The 22,622-nt window shown below is 43.1% G+C and overlaps 2 protein-coding genes across 2 annotated transcripts in view; both read left to right on the top strand.

The window, feature by feature from the left end:
• The first annotated feature begins 47 nt into the window (after positions 1 to 47).
• CRLS1 (cardiolipin synthase 1) lies at positions 48 to 5,054 on the top strand. The gene is made up of 6 exons (XM_026033971.1): positions 48 to 197; positions 715 to 844; positions 1,237 to 1,322; positions 1,724 to 1,792; positions 2,131 to 2,222; positions 3,804 to 5,054. The coding sequence occupies exons 1-6, from the start codon at positions 96 to 98 to the stop codon at positions 3,889 to 3,891; spliced, it is 567 nt and encodes a 188-aa protein (XP_025889756.1). The 5' UTR covers positions 48 to 95; the 3' UTR covers positions 3,892 to 5,054.
• Positions 5,055 to 5,668: 614 nt separating this feature from the next.
• The window catches only part of COMMD1 (copper metabolism domain containing 1), a 64,469-nt gene continuing 47,515 nt past the window's right edge, over positions 5,669 to 22,622 (top strand). The window contains exon 1 of the mRNA XM_026033970.1: positions 5,669 to 5,851. Coding sequence (XP_025889755.1) covers positions 5,669 to 5,851 — 183 coding nt within the window. The remainder of the gene's footprint in view (positions 5,852 to 22,622) is intronic.

Raw genomic sequence — 22,622 nt, 5'->3', positions numbered from 1 at the left:
GCGGCGGCGCGGCGGGCTCCGTGCGGCGCCCCGAGGGCCGCGCCGCGCCGCCCGCGCGCTACGAGAACCCCTGGACCGTGCCCAACGTGCTGTCCATGGCGCGCATGGGGCTGGCGCCCGTGCTGGGCTACCTCATCGTGGAGGAGAGCTTCGACGTGGCGCTCGGCGTGTTCGCCTTGGCCGGCGTCACCGACCTGGTGGGTGCGCGGGGCTGCCGTCCCCGTAACGGGGCACGGCGACGCGCCGSCTCTCAGAGCCCTTGGGCCTCCCCATCCCTAGGGATGCTCCGGGCACCTCGCAGGGAGCTGGAGCAAAGCGGTGTCCGTGATCCCCATGGATCCCCAAGCGGGATGTTGCACCCGTGAACAGCCTGTGCTCATCCCGCCACCCGGCAGGTGCATCCGGATTCACAACGGATCCGCACGGGTTTGGGGGCACGGCCTGAAATGGCACCTGGCATTTAGTGTTGAGGATTGAATGTGCGTGGAGGCGGCCGGAATGCGACCGGGAAGCTCCCGAACGCTCTCCCTGTTGCGTCGTAGTTAACTAACTATTAAACAATGCCGTTTGCCAAATACCTTTGGAGTAGCAGCACACAGAAACCATAGAAACATAGAAATCTCTYCATTGTTTACATCACTATTTACATTTTTTATTATCTATACTTCTAAAACATAAACGTTGAGCTTTTATTCATTTWCTTATTTATTTTAGCTGGATGGATTCATTGCCCGGAACTGGGCTAACCAGAAATCCGCCTTGGGAAGTGCCCTCGATCCGCTGGCTGACAAAATTCTCATCAGCGTGCTCTACGTGAGCCTCACGTGTGCAAATCTTATCCCAGGTGAGAAAAAGTCGTGACCTGCAGGTATTGTGTAAAGTAACCGTGTGGAATTTAGCTGTACTAATATTTCTCATCATATATGTAGGGAAAATGGCTGTAAGGTAAAACTCTTKGTTGGTTACATTTTGCTTTTTGCTTCTGTTAAATATTTAAAAATTTACCTTCCCCCTCAAAACAACCAACCAAGCAAAAAGCATTACTGCAAACTTTAGTCTTTAAAAATCAGAATAGTCTTAAAATTTCAGATGAAACCCTTTCAGAAGTCAGCTTAAATATCATCACTCACATGCAAAACTTCCACAATAAGTAGACAGTGATTATTTCTTTATTATTATTTTATTTTGGATGTGATTTTTCACCCAAGTGCTTTTGGCTTGTGTTTTTTTTTTCAGTTTCACTCACTTCTATGATTATTCTGAGGGATGTAGCGCTCATTGCTGCCGTTTTTTATGTGCGATACAAAACTCTTTCTCCACCGGTAAGTGCATAGCATTGAACAAAACTACACAGCTGTGTAAATCAAGATCTCTCGATTACATCTTCTGCATTTGTGTGTATGTATAGAACTAATAAGCAGCAGCATTTAACAAAATGGGAGACAAGAAATTTTCCTCATGAGGTCTGATAGTTGCTCAAAACTTAGATGGAGATACTGACAGATAAAACATTGTTCTTGATCTCATGCCAAATAAATAGCAGAATTATATTTTGCAAAACAGGTTTAGTAACGATGATACAGATTTATYGATGAGTTTCCTGTATATGGTGTCTGACAGATAATGCAAGAGCAGTAGCAATTTAATTCTTTAGTATTATTGACTTTTATATGAAAACGCATCTCAAATATACTAGCCTTGCCTTTTTTTTCTTCCCCAACAGAGAACATTCAGCAGGTATTTTAACCCCTGTTACGCTACTGCCCAATTAAAACCAACATTCATTAGCAAGGTAAGAGTAATAACTCATTACAAAAGATAATTGCTCAGTGTGCTTGGGGTGGTGTGCAGTTTGCATCAGGGTTTGTTTACTACTGTGAAACGTTTTTATTTTGCTGAGTCGTTTTCAAACTATTGCCAGCTTATTTGGAGGCAGCTTAAASTCTGAGAGAGCTTCAGTGTACACGGACAGAGCAGGTGCTAAAGTTAAGCAGTCAGGATGTGTCATAGGAAAYTCATTTTAATGTTTTTTTCTGTATATGATTGATACTTAGGTAAGAAAAGTGTGTGTTGGTATTCATTGCATGATGCACTTTGTTTTGGTCATGCTTCTGGTTTTGTTTTTATCAGATGAACACTGCGGTTCAGCTAATTTTGGTGGCAGCTTCTTTAGCAGCTCCTGTTTTCAATTATGTGGACAGCATATATCTGCAGACATTATGGTAACTTCTCCTTCATCTTTTTTTTTCCAAATATTTAGCATATTTTAGCATATTTCTAAAGAATTTGACAGTCGTGATTAACTCTGATGGTTTAAAGCAAAAAGCTATGACCAAATGATGGCATTAGGCCAATCCATTTGATTTTATCCTCCCAGATTTATTCTTGACTGACAAATAAGTTGAGATATTTATTGGTACGTAATTTACTGTACAAGAAAAAAATAGCCCAATAAAACCAGTAAGAATCCAGGAGCAACAGCTAAGGACAAAGTCTTACGAAGAGGCATAGTTGTATCAAAGAATACACCCATAGCAGTATAAAAGAAGAGAGTGAGAAGAAAGCYTGTATAGTTGCTTATTTATTCATGCTGTAAATGGTCTTGATCTCCGGAAAAATGGACAGAGAARTATTTTGTTCTTGCTTCATGCTGTACCTGCTGTCCTGAAAACTAGATTTCTGAAGCCGCTTTAGGAAGCACCCAAGGAAATCAGTGATTTTTGCAAGACTGTAGCAAGTGAGGAAGGAGATCATAAGAAAGCAGGCATGCAGAAGTGTGCTTTAAATAACAGCCTTTCCTTTTACTGCTCTCACTGAAAATCTTAACAATTAATTGTACCTGATAGCAAGTGTTAGCAAACTGCATGAGCAGTTCCGTACAGGTACAGAACAAGGCTGAGCAGCATTTGGAAAATTATCTAGTAAATTAGTTTAACACAGCAGAGCATCTACCGACATTTATCTTTTTATTATTATTAAAACAAACAAAGACTTTAGGAGCTAGGTACCTTTATCTTAAGAGCCAATGTGTTTTTCATCCTTTTGGAAGCCTAATCTGGAATCACCTCTGTGAAAGGCACTTACCTTGCCCCTGCGCTGAGACTCTATGAGAGAGTTCACGTATAGTGAGTAACGGAGAAATGTGAGGCATAATTTACCAGAATACTCTAGAAATACCCTCMAAAAAAGGCAGTGGATGCACGAGCCTGCCCTTGTGTTGGATGATGGCAGTGGTAACAGAGGGGCAGGACTCGGTAGTGACTCGTGCTCGAGTGGTTTAGCCTTTGACACAGAGGAGCACTTTTATTTAGAAATTTTATTTAGAAATTTAGAAATGTCTGTGGTGCTAACCTAGCGTCTGGGAAGGGAACGAAACAGGCTAAAGCCAAAACTTTTGCTTTGGAGCATGCTAAAATAACAGTAGTTTCAAGTTTTGTGCTGTTTGAACACTCCCTTCTCCTACTGCCAAGGGCTTGTTTCTTGTACCAGTCAGTTTTCAAGCTAATAAAAAATTGTGTAGGCTACAATACAGAAACAKATTTTTGTTCTCCCTTCTCTCAAACAAGTATTAATTTGATTAAAAATTCAGTCTTGTATTTCATTGAATGGAAACACCCTACACATCTCACTGAATGCCAGTTCATTCATCTAATCCTCTCTAGTTAGTGCTGAATTTCAGTATATAAGCTGTAACCTCTATTCCTGTATTTTATGGTGTCATTGTAGAATAGGAAGACACCTGAAAATGTGATTTTTTTTCATTGCCGTACTTAAATGATTCAAAAGGATTATTTTCCCCCAAGGTGCATCACAGCTTTCACAACGATGTCATCTGCGTATAGCTACTACCACTATGGCCGAAAAACAGTTCAGGTGATAAATAACAAATGAAAGGACTGGGCCTGGGCAGCACGGTTTGCTGTACTGCAGAAGATGGTTGCAATCACTGGGCTTTTCATAAAGGACTCTGTTTTTTCTGCTTGAACCATGGCATCGTCACAATGAAATGAAGTCGGAATATGTACTGTGTATATAGAGAGAGACTTTTCAATGTATTTTTAATTTGTTTAAAAGTAAGATTGTTTACAAGAACAAATAAATAATATCCTTAAAGACGGGTTACTGGTTGCTACCATGCGCATTTTCAGTAATTTTTACTTTTTCCAGACGTTAGAAATAGGCACTTTTCACCAGCTTTCTTGGCAGGGCGCTGAACAGACTGAGATCAGAGTAGAAAAAGCATTTTTAACAAAAATTCTGCTTTTGTGCCTCAGCCTAAGGCTGCAAGTGGCATTGCTCGTTAGGACCCACGACTTACACCAGCTTGCTGCAGAAGGAGACACCACAAAGAAATAGTATCTTCAGAAATTGGAACTGGAATGATGGCAAGTTACAACATTTATGTGAATTATGTGTTGCCTTCCCCTCCCTTTTTTTTTTCTTCTCTTTTTTAATAAGACCATCCAAACTCATCTAAAAACTCATCAAAAAAAAGAGTTTTGATCCTCAGAATGGCTAGTGTGTGCCACGATGAATCTGTACCAAAGTTAGATATGCAGGTATTGTTCCCCTTGTAATTTCTAGTGAGAAAGTTGCAAATAATTTCTAGTGATTAAAAAACCAACTGTATTTCCAGTTCCTTTAAAGCTTCTAAAGGTGCTATTTGATGCCAGTGGAGAAAAAAGAAGACATTTTAAATATTGTCCAAATGCATGGAAAGGGTGGAAGAAGATTAGATGGAAGAAAATTGGAAGGGTGCCCTGTTAATATTTGCTGTAGTCCTGGTTTCCAGAGCTGTTCTGTGACCCCAGTCTGACAGTGGCAGCTCACGCATCCTTCGCCTGTTCCCTCTTCCCAGGAAGGTATGGAATAAAGGACAAGGCAGAACGGATCATGTTGATTACGCTAATTCATTTCATAATTTAGAGCTACGTGTGATGACGTAGAAAAGAGAGCAACTAGGAAGGGCTTAAATAATTGCAATAGGGTCGTAAAATTTACTGCTGTATTAGCAGAAGAAAATTTACTGTAGACGTCTCTTTTGAGAGCACAGTCTCTTGTGACTGCATACGCTTGTATATACAAACCATTTTAATAACTTTTATATTAAAATTTGTACGGAAAGGTGCACGGAAAAGAATAAAAGTTTGGTTTTTATCAGTACCCACTCGTTGGCTCTCACCGTGTTTCGTGGGCAGCCCCGCACCTTCCACCRCCACAGGGACGCGGTGCAAATCCAAGGAAATGGCCTTAAAATAGCCGGGTGTTCCGCAAGAGCTGAGTACTGCTTCCTCGAGGAACGCTGTTTATAAGGCAGCGATTTAAGTTATCCGGGTTGCTGGGTGTTTTTAATCACAAGGGTGTTTTTTATTTTTAATCACAAGGGTCTTTGAAACCTCCTACAGAAACATGTAGGGAATGGGAAAAACACTGCTCACGCCTGTCGGTGATAAATCGGTAACAAATGTGTAATGATTTGGTGACACTTAGGTCGAATAAAATTCTCGATGGCAGAACCCGTGCTGGTTTTATTTTTATTTTTTTCCCCTCCATTTTTGCGCTTGGCGAAGGCGCCGTGCGTTTTGGCCCCGCGCCGCCGCCGTACTCGGAGCGGCGGCCGCCCCTTCCCCGACAAGATGGGGGCGGCGGCCGCCCCTTCCCCGACAAGATGGCGGCGGCGGCGGAGGCGGCCGAGGGCGGCCGGCCGCTGGGCGCCCTGCTGGGCGCCATCGCGCAGGCCGCCTACCACGGGCAGCCGCTGGCGGAGGAGCCGCTGCGCGGGCAGCTCTACCCCGAGGCGGCGCCCGAGGAGTTCCGCGCGCTGCGCGCCAAGATGGGCGGCCTGCTGCAGGTAGCGCCGGCGGCCGCGGCCCTTCCCCGCCCGCGGATGGGGCCCGGGTCTGCGAGGAACCTGCCGGGGAGGACCGGGACCTGCCTCCCCCTAAATACGAGGGGAAGGGCGCTGCTTTCCCCTAGTATTTAGACTTCAATTCAGCTACGAGGTCGACAGCTAGTTTCCACACATATRTATGTGTCAAAACATACATATGTGTCAAAACATACATATGTAATGTCAAAACACATGTGTATGTGTGGGAACTATAAGCTGTATAACTTCCCTAGTTTCCATATATTTCCATAAATATATATCTTATATATATTTGAGAGCATATATATTTGAGTTTATCACTTGTTTTTATAGCCTCCGTATGAAATCTGTGTGTTGGTGGGAGAGTGTGTTTAAAAAGCCCCGTGAGCTGCTTGAAACCCTGAGGTCTGGGGGTAGTAACTGATCTGTGAAGTGAATTAGCACCAAATTCAGGAGCGACTGCAGCCTGGCTTTGTAATTGTGCCTATTTCACACTGTTTCTTGGTGTCCTTGTTCTCCAGCGATGTAAGGAACCGCTTAKGTGAAATACGCTTTCATAAATGGAAAATTTCTTTAAATTACCAATTTCTTGCTTGTTTTTCGTGCTTTAAGTCAGAGGCGGGAGCTTCGTGCACCGGGCAGTGCGACGGCTTCAGATGAGGGCAGCGCTGCTTGGACCGCTGTGTGAGGTCAGAAATTACTGAGGTCAGGTGTGGAGGGAAGGGAATTACTGTGAAATTCCTGAGTCTTTACTTTGTCTAGGAAAGACAAACGGGAAGAGAGGAGTGGGACAGACATGAGGTGTGTTCTTTCCTCTGTCACAGGGTGTTTGCTGCTGGTAAGCTGGGCTGGAAACCCAGMATTAGCCTCTCCACTTGTTCTCCTCTCCCTCTTACGGGTCCTGGGGACCTCAGCTGGCAAAGCCCAGTGAGTAGCCGTGTCTGAGGCTGTGGTTAAAACCCAAGGTGTTTCAGGTGCTATTTGACACTCTCAGAATCACCAGGAAAATCACTTTCTGCTGCATCATACTTATATATTCTGGCTTGAAGGAGACGTTGCTGTTTCCTGCTTGAGCAGGAAGGTTGGACTAGATGATCTCTAGAGGTCCCTTCCAACCTTAAATATTCTGTGATTCTGTGATRTAATARGAAGCTAAAAGTTCCTCTGCTTTTCCACTATGAGTTCTTGTCATTGATTCCTATTCAATCTTTGATTCACTTTTCACTTTTGAAATTATTTTCATTTCTAAGTCTACGTAAGTCCAGTTCCATTGGGCTGTTCTTTTTCCCCTTTTCTGGTAACTTTTTCTGTTGATCTAATGGTTATGTTTGGCTCATCTGTTTTTGTCACTGCTTTTTTTCTGAGGTGCCTTGACTGTAAGAGATAGGCCAGGAAACTAGTATGTGCACTCCACTGATTTCAATGCAGTATATTAGCTTCAGATAAACAATAACTTGATATAAGTAATCCCCAAATGCAGCACAAACTCTGTTTTCTCTATGTTCACGTGTGTCTTTGTAGATAGCAGTGATTGCTGAAACGAGACAGCTGCTCAGCCAAAATGATGTGTTTGAGTCCAGAAGACAGAGGGTGTCACATCCAGAGGCAAGAACAAGAAAGGCTGAGGTTGGCAAAGCATAGTTGATGAATTTGGAGTTTTGTGAGGATGCTGGCAATTATGCTTCTATTAAGGTTTTTACTGTTTCTTTAGTGAAACTGGAGAAAGAACATTATCAGCTGAACCACAGAGAAAGATGCTTGCATTTCTGGTGTTGTCTGTGTTTCTCAAAGACAGCTCCTGTTCAAGTACTATTAAGATGTCCTTATCTAAACTGTTTTGGACTGGTAACTCTGGCGCCAGGAAACACAGATAACTAAAGTCACTGGATATTTAGGCTTTGTTGTAGTAACAGTGAGGAAGATTGTGATGTGCTGTGTTCTTTGTGTGCTGTGTGTGTAACGAGTGTTACCAAATCGTGTCTTCCAATGTAAAGCAGCATCTCGTGTTCATTGGGAGCATCTTGTGATCTTCGTGCTTTAGTGTTCAACTCCTTGTGGATGAAATTCCTAGGGAAGTGTCTCTTTTTATGCTGTTCGACCTACTTTGGAGATTGCATTGTTGAGATAAGCAGTAGATGAGCTCCTTGCAGCTTCATGTTGAGTGTGTGGGCACACTTTGGACTGCTCCTTTCTAGTGGGTCATTTAGAGACAGTAATATCTGAGTATGATGAATTCCTTGAGAAGCTCCATTCTAGAGCAACCTAAAAAAAAAAAAAAAATCCTTGATTTCCTGGTCATTTTGAGGGTCCTTTTTCGCATATACCTGTTTAGAGGAAAGCAGGCTTAAATTTACTCTCCTCTTCCTCCATATCTCTGGAGGAGATCTGTACCCCTCCATATCTCCATATCCTCGCTGTTATTTGTGATACTTTCTTAGTTCTTACAAATCTCAGTCTGTCAAGTGAACAGACTCATCTGAAGCCATCACACAGAAAATGTGATGTGAGCCTTCTCGCTGTCCTTGAATGTGGTGGGCAGGAGAGGATCAGGGCCCAGACATCTTTGCCCTGCAAGTTACTCAATCGAGTCTCCAGGCAGCTGAGAACCACAGGACTTGGTTCTGCCTGGCACACYCTTAGTATCCTTGTGAACCAAAATGAATGTGGAGTGATGTAATGTGAATTAAAGTATTTGTGTGAATTACACTTTTGGGACATATTATTTTGGGTCTATTGATAATAATAAATTTACGAAAAAAAAAGATCATTTTGATGATCTTAGTCTTTGGTCGTGTGTCGTGGCTGGTTGTTTTAACTATGCTTGACATCCATTAGGCACTGGGGAAACAGCGTGTCCTGCGTGATGAGAATGTTAATAGCAATGCTTGCCTTTTCTGTGTGATTTATTTCTCCCTTCCCACTCCACATGTTGATRCAGGGAAATGAGCAGCAGAATAACAGAAGACTCAGGTATTTGTTCGTGCAGGCAGTTGCCTTGTTGGGGYAGTGATCTGCATCTCAAGGTCAGAAGAAGATGAGTGACTTTTACATCTCTGTTAATGATAATACCTAAGTTTTTGGGRGACATAGACCTCATTTAGGAGCGCAGCTTCTTTTCCTAGTCCAAAGGTAGGTGGCTAGTTTAGATATTCTGTATTGTGCTCTGTTGATTAAGGAATGCAAACACCTGAGTTCGTTGGGGTGAGTAATGCCCAATTCCTGCTTTTGGGAGATTTCTCTTGACGTGGGTAAGTAGCTACTTGTTGTTTAGAAGCAGGGAGATTCCTTACCCTTGTGACCATCTAATTCCTCCAGTACTTCATGCTTTCTGAATAGTGGTCCCCTTAACATCAATCAGTATGAGTATAAATCCCCCTTTTGATGCATTAGAAATTAGTGTAATTGGTTGAAGGGCTTTTCTCTACCCTGCTGTGTTACACTGGTGGAAAGCACAACAACCCACCAAGCAGTAACTTTACTGGAGATAAATAAGAGCTACAAAACTGTTTCACGCTTACTGCAGCAATAAGCCTTTGTTTGTTTTCCAATTTATTTATAGAATAATATTTTTTATTTACAAACAGTGTTTTGATACTASACTGCTTATGACTGTGTCCTCTTCATATCTGTTTTGGGCATGAAGCACATCAAGGAAAAAGCTGTTTGAGAGCAGGACGTAGTTGTTACCTTTCTGTTTTGCTTGTGAAAGATACACACTGTAATTTTGCCTTTTCCTTAGGAATCATCTCGTAGAGATAAAGGACCTTGTAATGTATCTCCTATGGAAGAAGTGGTGTACTTAAGAATGCTTAAATCTTTTATATTTGCACATGTTTGTACAACACTTACTATAGTGTTGTAGTTTATCAGTCTCTAAGCATATTACATCACTAAGCTTACCAAAAGTTTCCGAGGAAGGTGGATAAGAGATCTTTATTTTGGCAAAATGACCTCATTTGTAAAACCACCCCACGTGTAGAACAGATCAGGGGGAGCCTTTCTCCCGTGAGCTGTGCCAGTCTCTCAGATATTGGTGCTTTTCTCGTCATGTAAAAGTGGGATAGTTGTGCTGATGTTCTCTGTTTGCCTCTCCCTGTGCAGCATGTAGGAACGCTGCTTTGTGTAGGAACCTTTTATTTCATTATGTTGTTCTTAAATGATGATGATTCCTATATCTGTTGGAAGGTTCTGATGAGACCTCTCAGAAAAGGATGGAATAGATTGTCTGCTAGATTAATTGTCTGTTCTAATTGTAACCATTTTTTCCCCAATRTTTTTAACAATCCAATAGTTTACAATAGTTGTCTTCTCCCGACATGAAACTAGGCCTTTTTTTTCCAGCACCTTTCCTCTTCGTTTCCATGTTTTATTTCCTCTTTTTTTTTCTGCAGGATGTGCAAAAATAATCTCATCTCTTTCCAAAACGGTAGMTTTGCTTTGTAGAGGAATCATGTTATCCTACTTTTAAATTTTCATAATCTCATCCAATTCCATACAGTTTCAGGACATTTAGAAACAGGGAGACTGGCTCCTGCAAGTTCTCACCCTCAGTGTTTTTGTATTTCAAAGACTTTTTCATCCTGATTAAAATACTAAATTTGTCTTCTTGTTACAGAAATTTAATTTTCTGAATTGATTCCCTCTTTTTTTTTTAATCTTCCTTTACACCCAGAGTAATTCCACACTTCTCCTTTTGGTGGCACTAGCCTATTGGATTTCTTGAGCATGATTAAATGTGTTGAAAGTGTTTGCTCTCCTGCTTCAGAACAAAGTGCACATTGGCTAACGAACTAGAAAATTTTGCCATGAGGTGTCCGAATATTATATTTGACTTGTAAGTATATATTTCTGCAAATATAAAGGGCTTTACCCTCAGTAATACACACTGGTGTTTCACTGGTAAAATATTAATCAGATTGTACACAAGTGATATGAGAGAACAGAAAGCTTAATATCTAGGGTATAAAATGCAGCCTCTATARCTAACATACCATGGTCCTCTTCCTCTGCTTGTTTTTATTATAAGACAAACTGATTTTTTACTAGGTTTTTCTAATGACTCTGACTGTTTTCTTCACTGTTCTGCAGTCCAGAGGCTGGTAGAAGCACTGTTATTTGGCTCTTCTGTGGCCCTAACGAGCATAGTTTATGTAAGTCCAGTCTTGAAACTCCTTCTAGAATGCTTCGCTGCTTCTAGTAAATATTTTTCTTCAGGTCTTTAGAAAATACCAATTAAATAAGAAACCTTTTGATCAAAAGTTGGTCTAAAGGCGCGTGGAGGGTAACACTCAGTGCCACCAGCAGGTAAAACTGCTCRCAGTGTAAAAGGTCCTGCAGGAGTCTGAGGGCTTCAGCTGTTGGATCCGTTATCATATGTTGTCTCTAAAGAGACAACATCCCTTGCCACCAGGGACTGCAGTCCTTGTCTTGCGAAGGTGCTGCTGTTACTAAGGGAGGAAGGCCCAGGGCAGCTGCTGTTTGATAAGGAGGAGACTAGTGAGCTTCAGAAAGGATCTCTGAAAAGCTGGAGCAGGAAAAACAGTGAGAGAATTCACTTGTATTCGCTCCAAGATTTCCCACAAATGGCCAGCAGTAGAAATAAACATCCTTGCATTTTCTCATACACCAGGAGAGCTGCAGTTCTTCTCTCTTTCCCTGAGTAACCTGTGGTTTCTCATATATCTCAGCTTTCTGAACTCTGTTTTGAGCCCTTGCAGTTGTTCTGTTGCAAGGCTGAGAGAGCTTTTGATGGAAGACGAGCCTCCAYCCTCAGGTCTGCCCAACATGAAGCACTTGCCCTCGTATCTTGCTGTGTCTGGGCTTTTTTTCCTCCTGAAATCTAGAGATTCTTTTTCTCTTTGGAGATGGACACTTTGCTGATGGCCTTCCCTCTTTTCCCCTCTACACACACAGGAAGGAGCGGGTTTGTTCAGATTAGCAACTCCAAAAGTGCTCCAAAAATCAGCTGGTCCTGCTGGTGAGAATGCCTTTCCCCACCCTGCTTTCACATTGCTTGGATTTGGGCTGTGAAGCAAAAGCCTCTTCTGAGAACTCTCCTTTCTTGTTGGAACAGTATCTTCTGTCTTTTCTGTCCAGGCTATAAGTGTTGTTTTGTATAAGACCTCRAATGACTTGAAACTGTCATCTGGATGTAGTGTCACCAGTGAGACGGATCTGCTCTGCAGCTGGTATGGATGGATGGAGAAATGTAGGTGCTTTAAGGAGCTTTTGCAAAGTCACTAATTTCTTTTGATACCTCCTTACAAAAAAAGAGGACTCAGGAGAAGTTAAATAAAGAGAAAAAAGCCTTAATAATATGGTTACTTTTATTAAGGCTACATAAAGATCTGTTATATTCTGTTTGTAGGTCCCAGAGCATGTTTTATTCTTGSATAGAATAATCCAGATCTCAAGGAAGAGTCATGAGGGGGGCATCARAAGGTACTGTATTTTTTGAACCATAGGTTTTTTTTATAGCTCCGTCACTCCTATTTATACCTGGACAATATAGAGCTGGAAAACTGACTCGAGATAATATCACTTGAGAACAGCTAACAGAACCAGAAAGCTTGCTTTCTGATTTTTAGARTTGCTATTGTGCTTGTATCCACCAGCTAAAAATAAGAAGGGCTTTCAGACGTGCTCTGAAAGGAGATGCTTTCGACCCAAACAGGCATCTAATGTAGGATTCTACCTTCTGTTCCAGTGCATGGCTGTACTTGCTGTGAACCCTCTCATTTGTTACTGAGCTAGGCAAAATATATTAACAGAAACTTWAGGCAGAATTTTGGGAGAGAAGGAATGTCTGCTGTGCTGTAATTGGACGTGCCGGAGAAGATGGCTATTATCTAAATTGGTGTTTGCCTAGAACAACTGAACAACAACCCTAGTCTGTCTTGTTGTAATTCAGTGAAACGCCTCTGTTGTGTAGAGTGCTAAGCTGAGAAACTCTGCTGCCTCTGCAGCAACTGGTATTGCAGCATTTTTTTGGTAGGTTGGTTTTAGTGTGTATACACCTAAGATTGATTTTTTTGTCTCTCTCTTTTTTTTGTCTTCCCTTGTTATTTTAAGAGGATAAAAGCTGAATGTTGACTTGAGCTAATATATGCTACATTGTGGCATCCTAATCTTGTTAGAGGGGTGTCTTGTTAGAGTTTTTATTTTAAATATGTGTACTTGCAGTGTGTTCAAATAAGAACAGGCAGGTATAGTAACAACATAGACAAAGTGGAAGGGAAAAAATCAAAATAATGAGCAGGAAGGGAAGGTTGGCAGCAGGATATGACATGATTTAAGAACATTCAATGTAGCAGTGAGATTCAAGTGTTTCAATTTCCATGGTAGCAGTTGATTGCTTGTGAATTAATAAGAATAGTAGTTGTATTTTTTCTGTCCATTCTGTCTGAGTTTCTCCTGTTGCAAAGCTCAGCGGCTGTAGCAAGCCAGCCTTTCACATTTACAATACTTATTTATATTTATATTTATAATATTAATTGCCTAGGAGACATATGGAAGCTGATGTTAGTGCTGTTTGCTTCTGGATACTTGGGATGGTGGAATTTGGCACGTGAGCAGATTTGTGTCTTCTGCCCTTCCAAACTACAAACGTTGAAGCTTTGCAACTGTGCGTTGAGGAGTGCAGCTCCTGAAGGCAGCCAGAAACTGCAGGACTGTCCATAATAAAACAGAACAAGAGGGATGAGGAACTTCTAGAGAGGGTCCAGCACAGAGCAACGAAGATAWTTAGGGGACTGGAGCATCTCTTGTATGAGGAAAGACTAAGCGAGTTGRGCCTGTTCAGCCTGGAGAAGAGAAGGTTGAGAGGGGATCTGATCAATGTGTATAAATACCTGAGGGGAGAATGTAGGGAGGAAGGGGCCAAGCTCTTCTCGGTGGTGGCTGGTGACAAGAAATGGGGTMATGGGTGCAAATTAAAACCCAGGCAGCTCCATCTGCATATGGGGAGGAACTTCTTTACTGTGAGGGTGCCGGAGCCCTGGCACAGGCTGCCCAGGGAGGCTGTGGAGGCTCCTTCYGTGGGGATCCTCAAAACCCACATGGATGGGACTGTATGCCCTGTGCTCTGGGTGTCCCTGCTGGAGCAGGGGGTTGGACTGGATGATCTCTGGAGGTCACTTCCAACCTCARCTGCTYTATGATTCTGTAAAAACATAGTGAGTGAATGACGATATAGCACAAGGTGAGACAGAGGCCAAGACCGTGTCCTAATGAGACCAATCTTAGGCTGATTGTGTTTGATGCTGCGGTGCTGATATGGTGCAACTGTGCCACTTAAATGTACATTAAAGCATTTTTACTTCATGTTTTACCTAACCTATGTTGTCATATCATTTATATCTATTCCTGAGTAGCAAATTAAAAGAAATAGACAAACTTATCCGATGCATGTATAGTAAATGTAGATGGATAGTGRAAATGAACACTTTTCTCTGCACATAAAGATTTAGTCCTCCCTATGTTGCAGAATTGGCTTGTCTGAAGCAGATGAATCRGTGCTAACTCTTGGTGACTGTGCTGTACACTTTAATGTTAAAATGCCCTACYGAAAATCTGGTGACATTCTGCCCTTGGACTACCAGAATAGTGCACTACGGAGAAAATTGCATTCCCTGCTAGTAGCAGTGCTTTGTCTTCTGTTGAATTCACATTTGCCATCCRAATGTGTGGTTTGATTGTCAYATTTGTAGAATTCTTGRCAGTGAGAAGTACTCTTCTCATTAACAACACCAGCAAGTTTTGGATGAACCCCTTAATCCTGGAAAAAACACAGGCATGATTAGCATGCAGGGTGTGCGTGCTCAGAACAGTAGGCAGTGTGGTTAGGCTCAAGTTCATCAGTCAAGTGTGATCAGTATTTTCTTATTATTATTTGCAGTATTTTCTTACAGACCTTAACAGGAGACCTTAACAGGAGTCTTGTCTCGATGCAGGTAAGGGAATTCTGCTCTGCTTTTGGAGTTCATGACTGCAAGTTAAATGCATCTACTGTTCTTCGTTAATGTTCATCAAACACACAGCACATGGAGCATGTTTGAATAGGGAAAAAGAATCTCTTAGGCTTCATATGGAGTTTCCTGTCTTTGGTTTAAAAGTGCTATTGCTCCACTTTCTTATCCCCAAATTTATGGGGGAAGCATTGAAGAGGGATGAATCTAACTGACAATCCTGGTTCTTTTGGCTGGTAACTTCCTGAACCAGGAAGTTGCCCTTCTGCTTTAAAATACAACCTGTGAAAATGAGAGAGCTTGAGTTTGTCCCTTATTTTTTCGTTCTATTTGGTGCATAAATAGAGACTAAAAGGGAAAGGAGAGTCGGTACTAAAATGCAAATCTAGCCTGCAATGCTTTTTCCCCCAAAGGCTAAAAATAACTGTAGACATAAAGGAAACGAAAGTGAAAAATAGAAGTAAAATGTTCCCTCTTCAAGGAGTGGTTTTTGATGGTTCTTATAACCGTCTTCTATATAAAAAAAAAGCTTTCCTTTTTTATTATTTTTATTTATTTTTAACCAGGAATCTAAGGTTTAACCACAGGCAGAAAGCACATCAGCTTCTTGCATTTTGACAGATTAGGAGTGAGGAGGTGGTTTCTATCAAGAGATTCAAGTAGAACACCCTGCTCTTGAGTCCACATGCCGCAGATAACCTAAGTTGGGATTGTTTATCAGGAAGAGCATCTCTAAGTTCCTTTCTTAAGCACCTTCCACTCTTTCTACCTGTTTCTAACAGGGTTAAAGGCAGGATACTGGATCTTGGGACCGAGACAGTACAGCTGTTCTTGTGTTCAAAGACCATGGTGTGGTAAACACCCTGTTTAGTGTCATCTTCTCTTTCCTTCTAAAGTACTGTGGCTTTCCTATAATAACTTTTTTTATCCACCTACCCAGGACTAGACTAAAGTTACATTCTTTGTTACCTGTTGTTTTTAAAAATCCTTCCTGTTGCTATATGAAAACAGATTAGCTTTTCCTTTGCTGTAGGACAGGCTTAAAGTTGGCACTGGAGTAAAAAWCCTTATTGCAGTCTTGCTGGTCTATGTGAAGCCACCACGTATGTTAGCAGATTTTCTGTATTTTCAAATATATATTTTTACGTTCTTTTTTAGTTCTTCATTCTTATTAGGAGAAGAGGCATTTCAGCGACTGCTTTACTTCGGTAAATGTCACCTGTTTCAGCTAACATATATACCTGATTTCACCCAATGTTGAGCGCAAGGAGGGCAACAGAAAGAGCTGCGAATGTATTGAATAATCAACACAACCTCACACCAAAAAATGTAAAACTGGCATTCAGCTGAGTCACTGAACCTCACAGGTGACATATGAAAAGGAAATTCCAGTGACACTTTCAAGCCAACTTTTTACGTGCTGACCCTGTTAACTTTTCTGGTAGCAACTATATTCTTCCTGTTGTGACCAACTGTATTCTTGTTCTGATGTACAGCACTTTATGCTCGGCCAGTTTGCAGCACGTGGTTAGAGTACATCCAGCTCATTTTAAAAAAGCTAAAAATAACAGGAACTTAATCGATGGTGAAAATGTAGCTTACCAAAATTACTCTGTTTTATAATTGGTGCTCTGGATTTCTTCTGGTATGGTGGATTGAGTATGAAGGAGCCTTTTGAAAGCTTGTTTTTCATATGTTTTTCACTTCTGACTAAAAACTCAGTATAAATATAGTTTGACCTGCACTAAAGTTGAATCTTGGTAACAGGCAAGTAAGCAACAGACATCTTTACTTTTCAGTCTGATGTTTACATATGACCTGACTGTCTCTTTTCAGACTGTCATGTCTACTGTGTGAATTTTTCATACTCTCTCTTTTTACCATTTCAGGCTCCARTGTAGTATAAAAACAAGCTGTTTTTATAAATACCCATTAATTTTACAAGGGCCTGAGATGGTGCAGCTGGTTTATAAATTTGAGTTAGTTGTRATTTCATCGGTGTTTTTCACTAAACTATTCTTAACTCCTTGGAAGTGAATAAATTTATGTAACTGCTTTTGCCTGCAGAGCAGTCAAGGCTCATTCAGGCAGTATGTGTGGCGGACACTGTGCATATTTATGAAGCATGTGCCTCTGCACGGATGCAAAAATAGGAAAAGGAGGGAGTCATGAGTTAGCTGCCCTTTCATGTTATCCGTGTGAAATTTCTAACGCTCTTCAGTGGCGTGTTTAGCTTTTATATGTTGTCTAGATGGAGGATGACAAGCTGCAGCTCTGACGCTGGTTGGAGTTTTGCTCGGATTTGTAACTCTTGGCTTCTGGAACGTGCAAACCCATCGGTCTCGGGCACTGAGGCAAAAAATCTGCTGTTCCACTCCTTTCTTGTTACCTACCTTTGTCTGTAGCCTGTTATGCTGCACATCAAATCTTTGGGGACCTGCACTGGGAGAAGCTGTGAAATACGTGCAGCTGRTGCAGATTCGCAGAAAGGCTCTTCTCCCTTCAGGTGCTGGACATGGCTGTGGGGTTATTGGTTGCAGACACTGCATGAGGTCTCMTGTATGAGCAGAGAAGATACAGATCTGACCCTGGGTTGTCCTGAGCAAGGTTGAAGAGTCCTGGTTGCACCTTTCTTGCCAGAGAGAGTGCTTCTGTCCACAGAATTTCCCATGTGATGTATCACTAAGCCTATGGAAAGTCTAGTAACATTGAGTAAATGTTGGGGCAAATGCTCTAGTTCAGGTGGGCAAATTGGAAGGGCTTTTTTGACTATAATTAGCCCCGATTTGACTAGAAGCCAAAGAAGAGCCTTGGCMAAAGTTGACTGAATGTGTTTTGGTGTCACTGACCGCACCGTCTTGGGGCGTTTGCGCTGCAGGTGCCACAGCCGAGGCCTGCAGCGGCGACGTGTGGAGCTGGATTTGCCCAGCACCAAGTGGTTGTGGCTGGTGGCGCGCGCGCCTGCAAGCYCTGCAGGCCGCTGTGGCGCGCGCTGGGATCCTGGGATCCTACCAGCTCACCGAGGAAAACCTGGTTGTTGGCTCTACCAGGTGGATTCACTTGGAGTAATTAAAGTAGTGAGTAATTCCATAGGAGAATTCCATGATTTAATTAATTTTTTAGCCTTTTTCCCCTCCCCCCCCAAACCCATTATGTTTAATTCTAAGAGTATTTGATTTAGAAAATGGGAATGAAATCTTTATAGGCGRTTTTGTGGTAAAAATAAGCCACTGCTTTTGCCAAGAGCAGCAACTTCTGAGCTCGCCTCTTGGGTACCTGTCCCAAGCAAGTGCTTTACAGCACCCAGCTGTGTGGGGACCTTTGCAGAATAGCTGTAGGGCAGAGTTTGATCTAGCGCTGCTGGGGCTGCTGCCGGTTATGGGGAAGTGTTTGTCCTTCCCTGCGCTGCCAAGAGGAAAACGCGGGAAAGCAGACCTGCTGTGTGCTGTGTCGATGCTGGCAGCGTGCCTCTCGCCTGGCAGAGCTGCCAGCGTGTCACGGGAGCTGTCAGGGTAGCTCATGAATGAGTGGTGAAGCACTGCAGAGTGGCTGAGGTTGGAAGGGGCCTCTGGAGAGCACYTAGCCCAACCCTCTGCTCCAGCAGGGACACCCAGAGCACGGGGCCATCCGGCTGCCTCCAGGTGGGTTTGGAAGATCTCCAGARAAGAAGTCTCCAAGACACTTGCTGGTTTCCCTTTCCCTTGAAAGGATAATTCTGTAAATTTGTCCCGTTGCTGATTGCCTCATTGCTCTCAAGGGTCAGTGGGTGGTGGGCGAAGGCAGCGAGCCGTGGGCTGCAGTGTTTGACAGCCGGCCTGGTARGGGCAGAGTTGCACCCACAGGAGCTCTTCTTCATCCTAGTAACACTCACTGTTTCCCAAAATGGTGCACACAAAATAAAGGGTTGTGAAAGGAAGGAAAGCAGAGCCCAGACAGAATTTCCTTCATATTGCAGTGGGCAACAAAGCAGCGTCCAGCGGAGGGGTGTAACTCGGAGCATTTCACGCTGTTCTCCCTCCAGACAAGCTGATGTCTTCATGTAAACTACTAAAAAAGATGAGCCGAAATAAGAATTACATTTTAAGATGCAAATGGCCAAGATACCCCCAAGTAAGAGTGGACGTGGATTCATGATGCTAATTCTGTTTTCCTTGGTTAGTAATAAAGTTCAGTTTCTACTTGGGGAGATTTTACTTACAGGAACACCATCTGCAAAGCCCTGCTATGAGGTTTGCTGGAGTTTGCACYGTTACTGCTTTTGGGGTAGGGCTGCAACTTTTTTTTCCACATACCCTTTAAGAATGAGCTCATCTGACTTCTATTTTTAACTCTAAGTGAAACAAGATTAAACATTAAGCAGTAGTCCTGGGCAACAAGCAATTTTCCCAGGGTGATTGTAGAGACCCGATAAACGCAGTTCTCGTTTATTCTATTGCAAGAGAAAGGAGGAGGAGATAAAAGACAAACCACATGATCTCTTCAGGGAAGGAGAGGTCATGTCACAAATTCTGGGGCTGTTGCCATCTCTTCTGCTTTTAATCCCTCCCCTTGAACATTTTTTTGCATTTATCATCCAGTATTTATTCTATCCTATCTGTATTTTTCTGTCTTATTTCTTTCTTTAGCAATGCTGCGTGAGATGGCTTCCAGCTATTGAAAGTTCTTATATATGAATGTAGTTTCTTTGGGAGGGCAGAAGAAACAATTTTAGACTGAATAACAACCTGAAAAGACTCAWACAGTCATAAAACAGCTTCAGTTCCCCAGAAGCACAGTTCAGGGCGCACGTATTTATGTTCCTCAGAAGAATGTTGGCTCTTCTAAGCTTGTTTACAGCAGGACTATATACAAGTTGTGTGCATGGCTATACACAAGCTGAGTTTGGCCTCTTCAGGATTACGCTTGGAAGGATCCTGTGGGTTATGGCCCTGGAGAGTAAAGGGATCCAAGGGAGTAGGTTGATATTCAAGGACTGTTCTCAGTGATCTTGGAAAGGTGAAGGCAATTGGARGAGGCTCCAGAGGACTGGGAGAGAGCAAATGTTACTCCTGCCTTGAAGATGAGGAGGGAGGATCGAGGGTAGTACAGGCCGGTCAGCTTCTCCTCAGTCCCTGAAAGTGGTGGAGTAACTCATCTGGGAAACCATTTCCAGACACGTGGAAGTATAAGAAGGTGATTGAGAGTAGAGATTTGTGAATGGGAGAAGGCTGCTGGTGAAACCTAGTGAAAAAAAATGATGGCATCCTTTGAGATGGCTGCTTTGGGAGGTGAGGGGAGAAGAGTAGATTCTATTGATCTCATTTTTTAGTAAGGCTTTTAAGACTCTCTGCCATAGATGAGCTGCTTAAGTCCAGGCTAACTAAGCAGATACTGAAGTGGATTGGAAACTGGCTGAACTGTGAGGCTTAGAGGGTTGTTTGTGATCAGTGACACCAAGTCCTGCTGGAAGGTTTAAGATCTTCCTTAATGACCCSGATAACGGGACAGAGTTAGTTTGCAGGTTTGCAGAGGGTGTGGAACTGGGGGAGGTGGCGGATGGACTAGAGGGCTGTGCTGCCTCTCAGAAGGACTGTGACAGGTTGGAGACGAGAACAAGACCWGAACCTCCTGCAAGGTCCTGTCCCTGCGAAGGGGTAACCCCTTCACCAGTAGMTGCTGGCTACCAGTAGCAGCAGGAGAGCAGCAGGTCTGGAGAGGAGCAGCCAGTTGAACATGAGCCACCCGTGCACCTTGTGGCGAAGAAGGTCTGTGGTCATGTTAGGAAGAGTGTTGCCAGCAGGGCCAGGGAGGAGACCCTCCTGCTCTGCTCAGCCCTGGTGAGGCTGCATCTGAAGAGCTGCGTCCAGTGCTGCGCTCCCCAGTGCAGGAGAGACACTGGAGAGTCACCAAAGGGTTGTGAAGGTCATGGAGGGACCGGAGCTCCTCTCCTGTGAGGAGAGGCTGAGGAAGCCGGGACTGCTCAGCCKGGAGAAGACGAGAGTGAAGGGAGATCTTATCAGTGTCYGAWTAYCTGGAGGAGGGTGTCGAGGAAGGATCCAGACTCTCTTTAGGGGTGTCTATACCAGGCCAAGGTGCAACAGGCACAAACTGAAGCACAGGGAGCTCCACCTGGGTGTGGGGGAAAGCCTCTCTCTCTGAGGGTGGCAGAGCACGGGCACAGCTTGACCAGAGCAGCTTGGGACGTTCTTGGAGATGTGCAAAAGCCACCTGAACACCATCCTTGAGCAGCAGGCTTGGACCAGAGGATCCCCAAAGTCCCTGCCAAGAGCGAGTCTGCTGTGATTCTGTGTAGCTGTATTTTTCTGTATCCTGTGACAGCTCTATTTCTGTGCATTAAGACACACATTGGAAGTGTGATGTTCCATTGCTCCTACCCTGTGTGCGAAAAGCAAAATAGTCTCTGAATAATTGCAAAGGGTGCCCCAAGCTGGGATGGCACAGCTTGCTGATAGCACAGCCTGGTAAAAAGATACTTGGCGATGCCATCCAATTGAATACAGACCGGGATGGGCAATTTATTGTATATATTTTTATCCTCCCATACGTCCCTTGCACTTGCAAGTATATCTGCTATTAGTGGAATGTTTCCTTGTTTTTTTATGGTCCCTTTACTCTCTCTGCCTGACCGGTCTCCAGCCTGTGTGGTCTCATAGAATCATTTTCCATTGCCTTTTTTCTTATGTATCTCTCCATCTATTTTTAAATTGGATAAGTACCTTAGAAGCTACTGTGTGGTAAAGGTGCCTTTTTACGTTTATTGCTTAAAATCCCAGTTTCTATAATGTATTCGTAAACCAAGTATGCAGGCAGCTTTTAGATACCGAGGTGTAGYTAGTGTTGTTAGCAAGTGGGCTCATTCTGCTTATTTACTCCACTGTTGTTGTCAAAGTGGTATGAAAGACAGAGCTGTAAGTGGGTCTGGGCAGAGTCATCTGCGTGGTTCTTAGCTCTCCATCAGCTGAAGCTGCTTTGGGGCCGCGGTGCCTTTGCGGGAAGAGCCACCCCACCGGCCGCAGGAGAAGGTCCCGGCTCAATGCCCATCAGGTGGCTCAGTTTTAATCACCCTTCCCTCCTCCTTTGGTGCCAAACGAGTCTGCACACCGCAGAGGGTGACGCCTCCTGCGGATAATTTAGGAAGCGGTTGTTCGTGGAACTGGAGTACGGAATTGCCATTTCTGATGGGTGCCTGGAGGCAGGTTGGGGAAAACCTCTGCTTGCCTCAAGCCTCTCAAGCTAATACCAAGATCTCTTTTGCATTCAAGTGTAAGCTAGGCCAAAATGAGACAGACACACACACACATATATACACACACACATATACATACAGTCATTTTCTCCTTCCTGCCTTACCCCAAGCTTTTGTTACGGAACTTCATGTTCAAACAAAAACATTTTTTTGTCAGCTTTTGTATGCAAAAACAAGATAGGGTCTTCTGGGCGTTCTGGCTTGGTGGGAACCTAGGGGAGAAAAGGGAAGAGTTTTATCTTCCACATACACATTTGTGAACTCTGTGCGAGATGAAGCTTAATAAGATGAGAAATGCAGGGAGCATATAGTTTTGCCTTAAGTTACATAAGGTGCACGTGTTTCCCATCTACAGTTAAGTAATTTTTTCGCCACATTGTCTTGCAAGCACACCTGGCTGAGAAGAAAGTTTAATAAATGTTCAGGTTAGTCTGACTTTGAAAAAAAAATGACAACAACAACAAAAACCCTTCTAAATCCAGTGAATGTTCATTGACCCTGGTAGTGTCTCTTCTGCAGTGAACCAACTGGCTTTGAAAAA

The sequence above is a fragment of the Nothoprocta perdicaria genome, unplaced genomic scaffold (genome assembly GCF_003342845.1).
Source record: "Nothoprocta perdicaria isolate Ctin4 unplaced genomic scaffold, notPer1 scaffold_138, whole genome shotgun sequence".
NCBI classification, from domain to species: Eukaryota; Metazoa; Chordata; class Aves; order Tinamiformes; family Tinamidae; genus Nothoprocta; species Nothoprocta perdicaria.
Note: the sequence above shows the minus strand (reverse complement) of the source record. Positions and strands in the feature narration are given on the sequence as shown.

Coding starts and splice junctions, on each gene's coding strand:
- CRLS1 (XM_026033971.1), top strand. CDS start 96: ATGGCGCGCATGGGGCTGGCGCCCGTGCTGGGCTACCTCATCGTGGAG. Junction 1,323..1,723: donor ACAAAACTCTTTCTCCACCG/GTAAGTGCATAG, acceptor CTTCCCCAACAG/AGAACATTCAGCAGGTATTT. Junction 2,223..3,803: donor ATATATCTGCAGACATTATG/GTAACTTCTCCT, acceptor TTTTCCCCCAAG/GTGCATCACAGCTTTCACAA.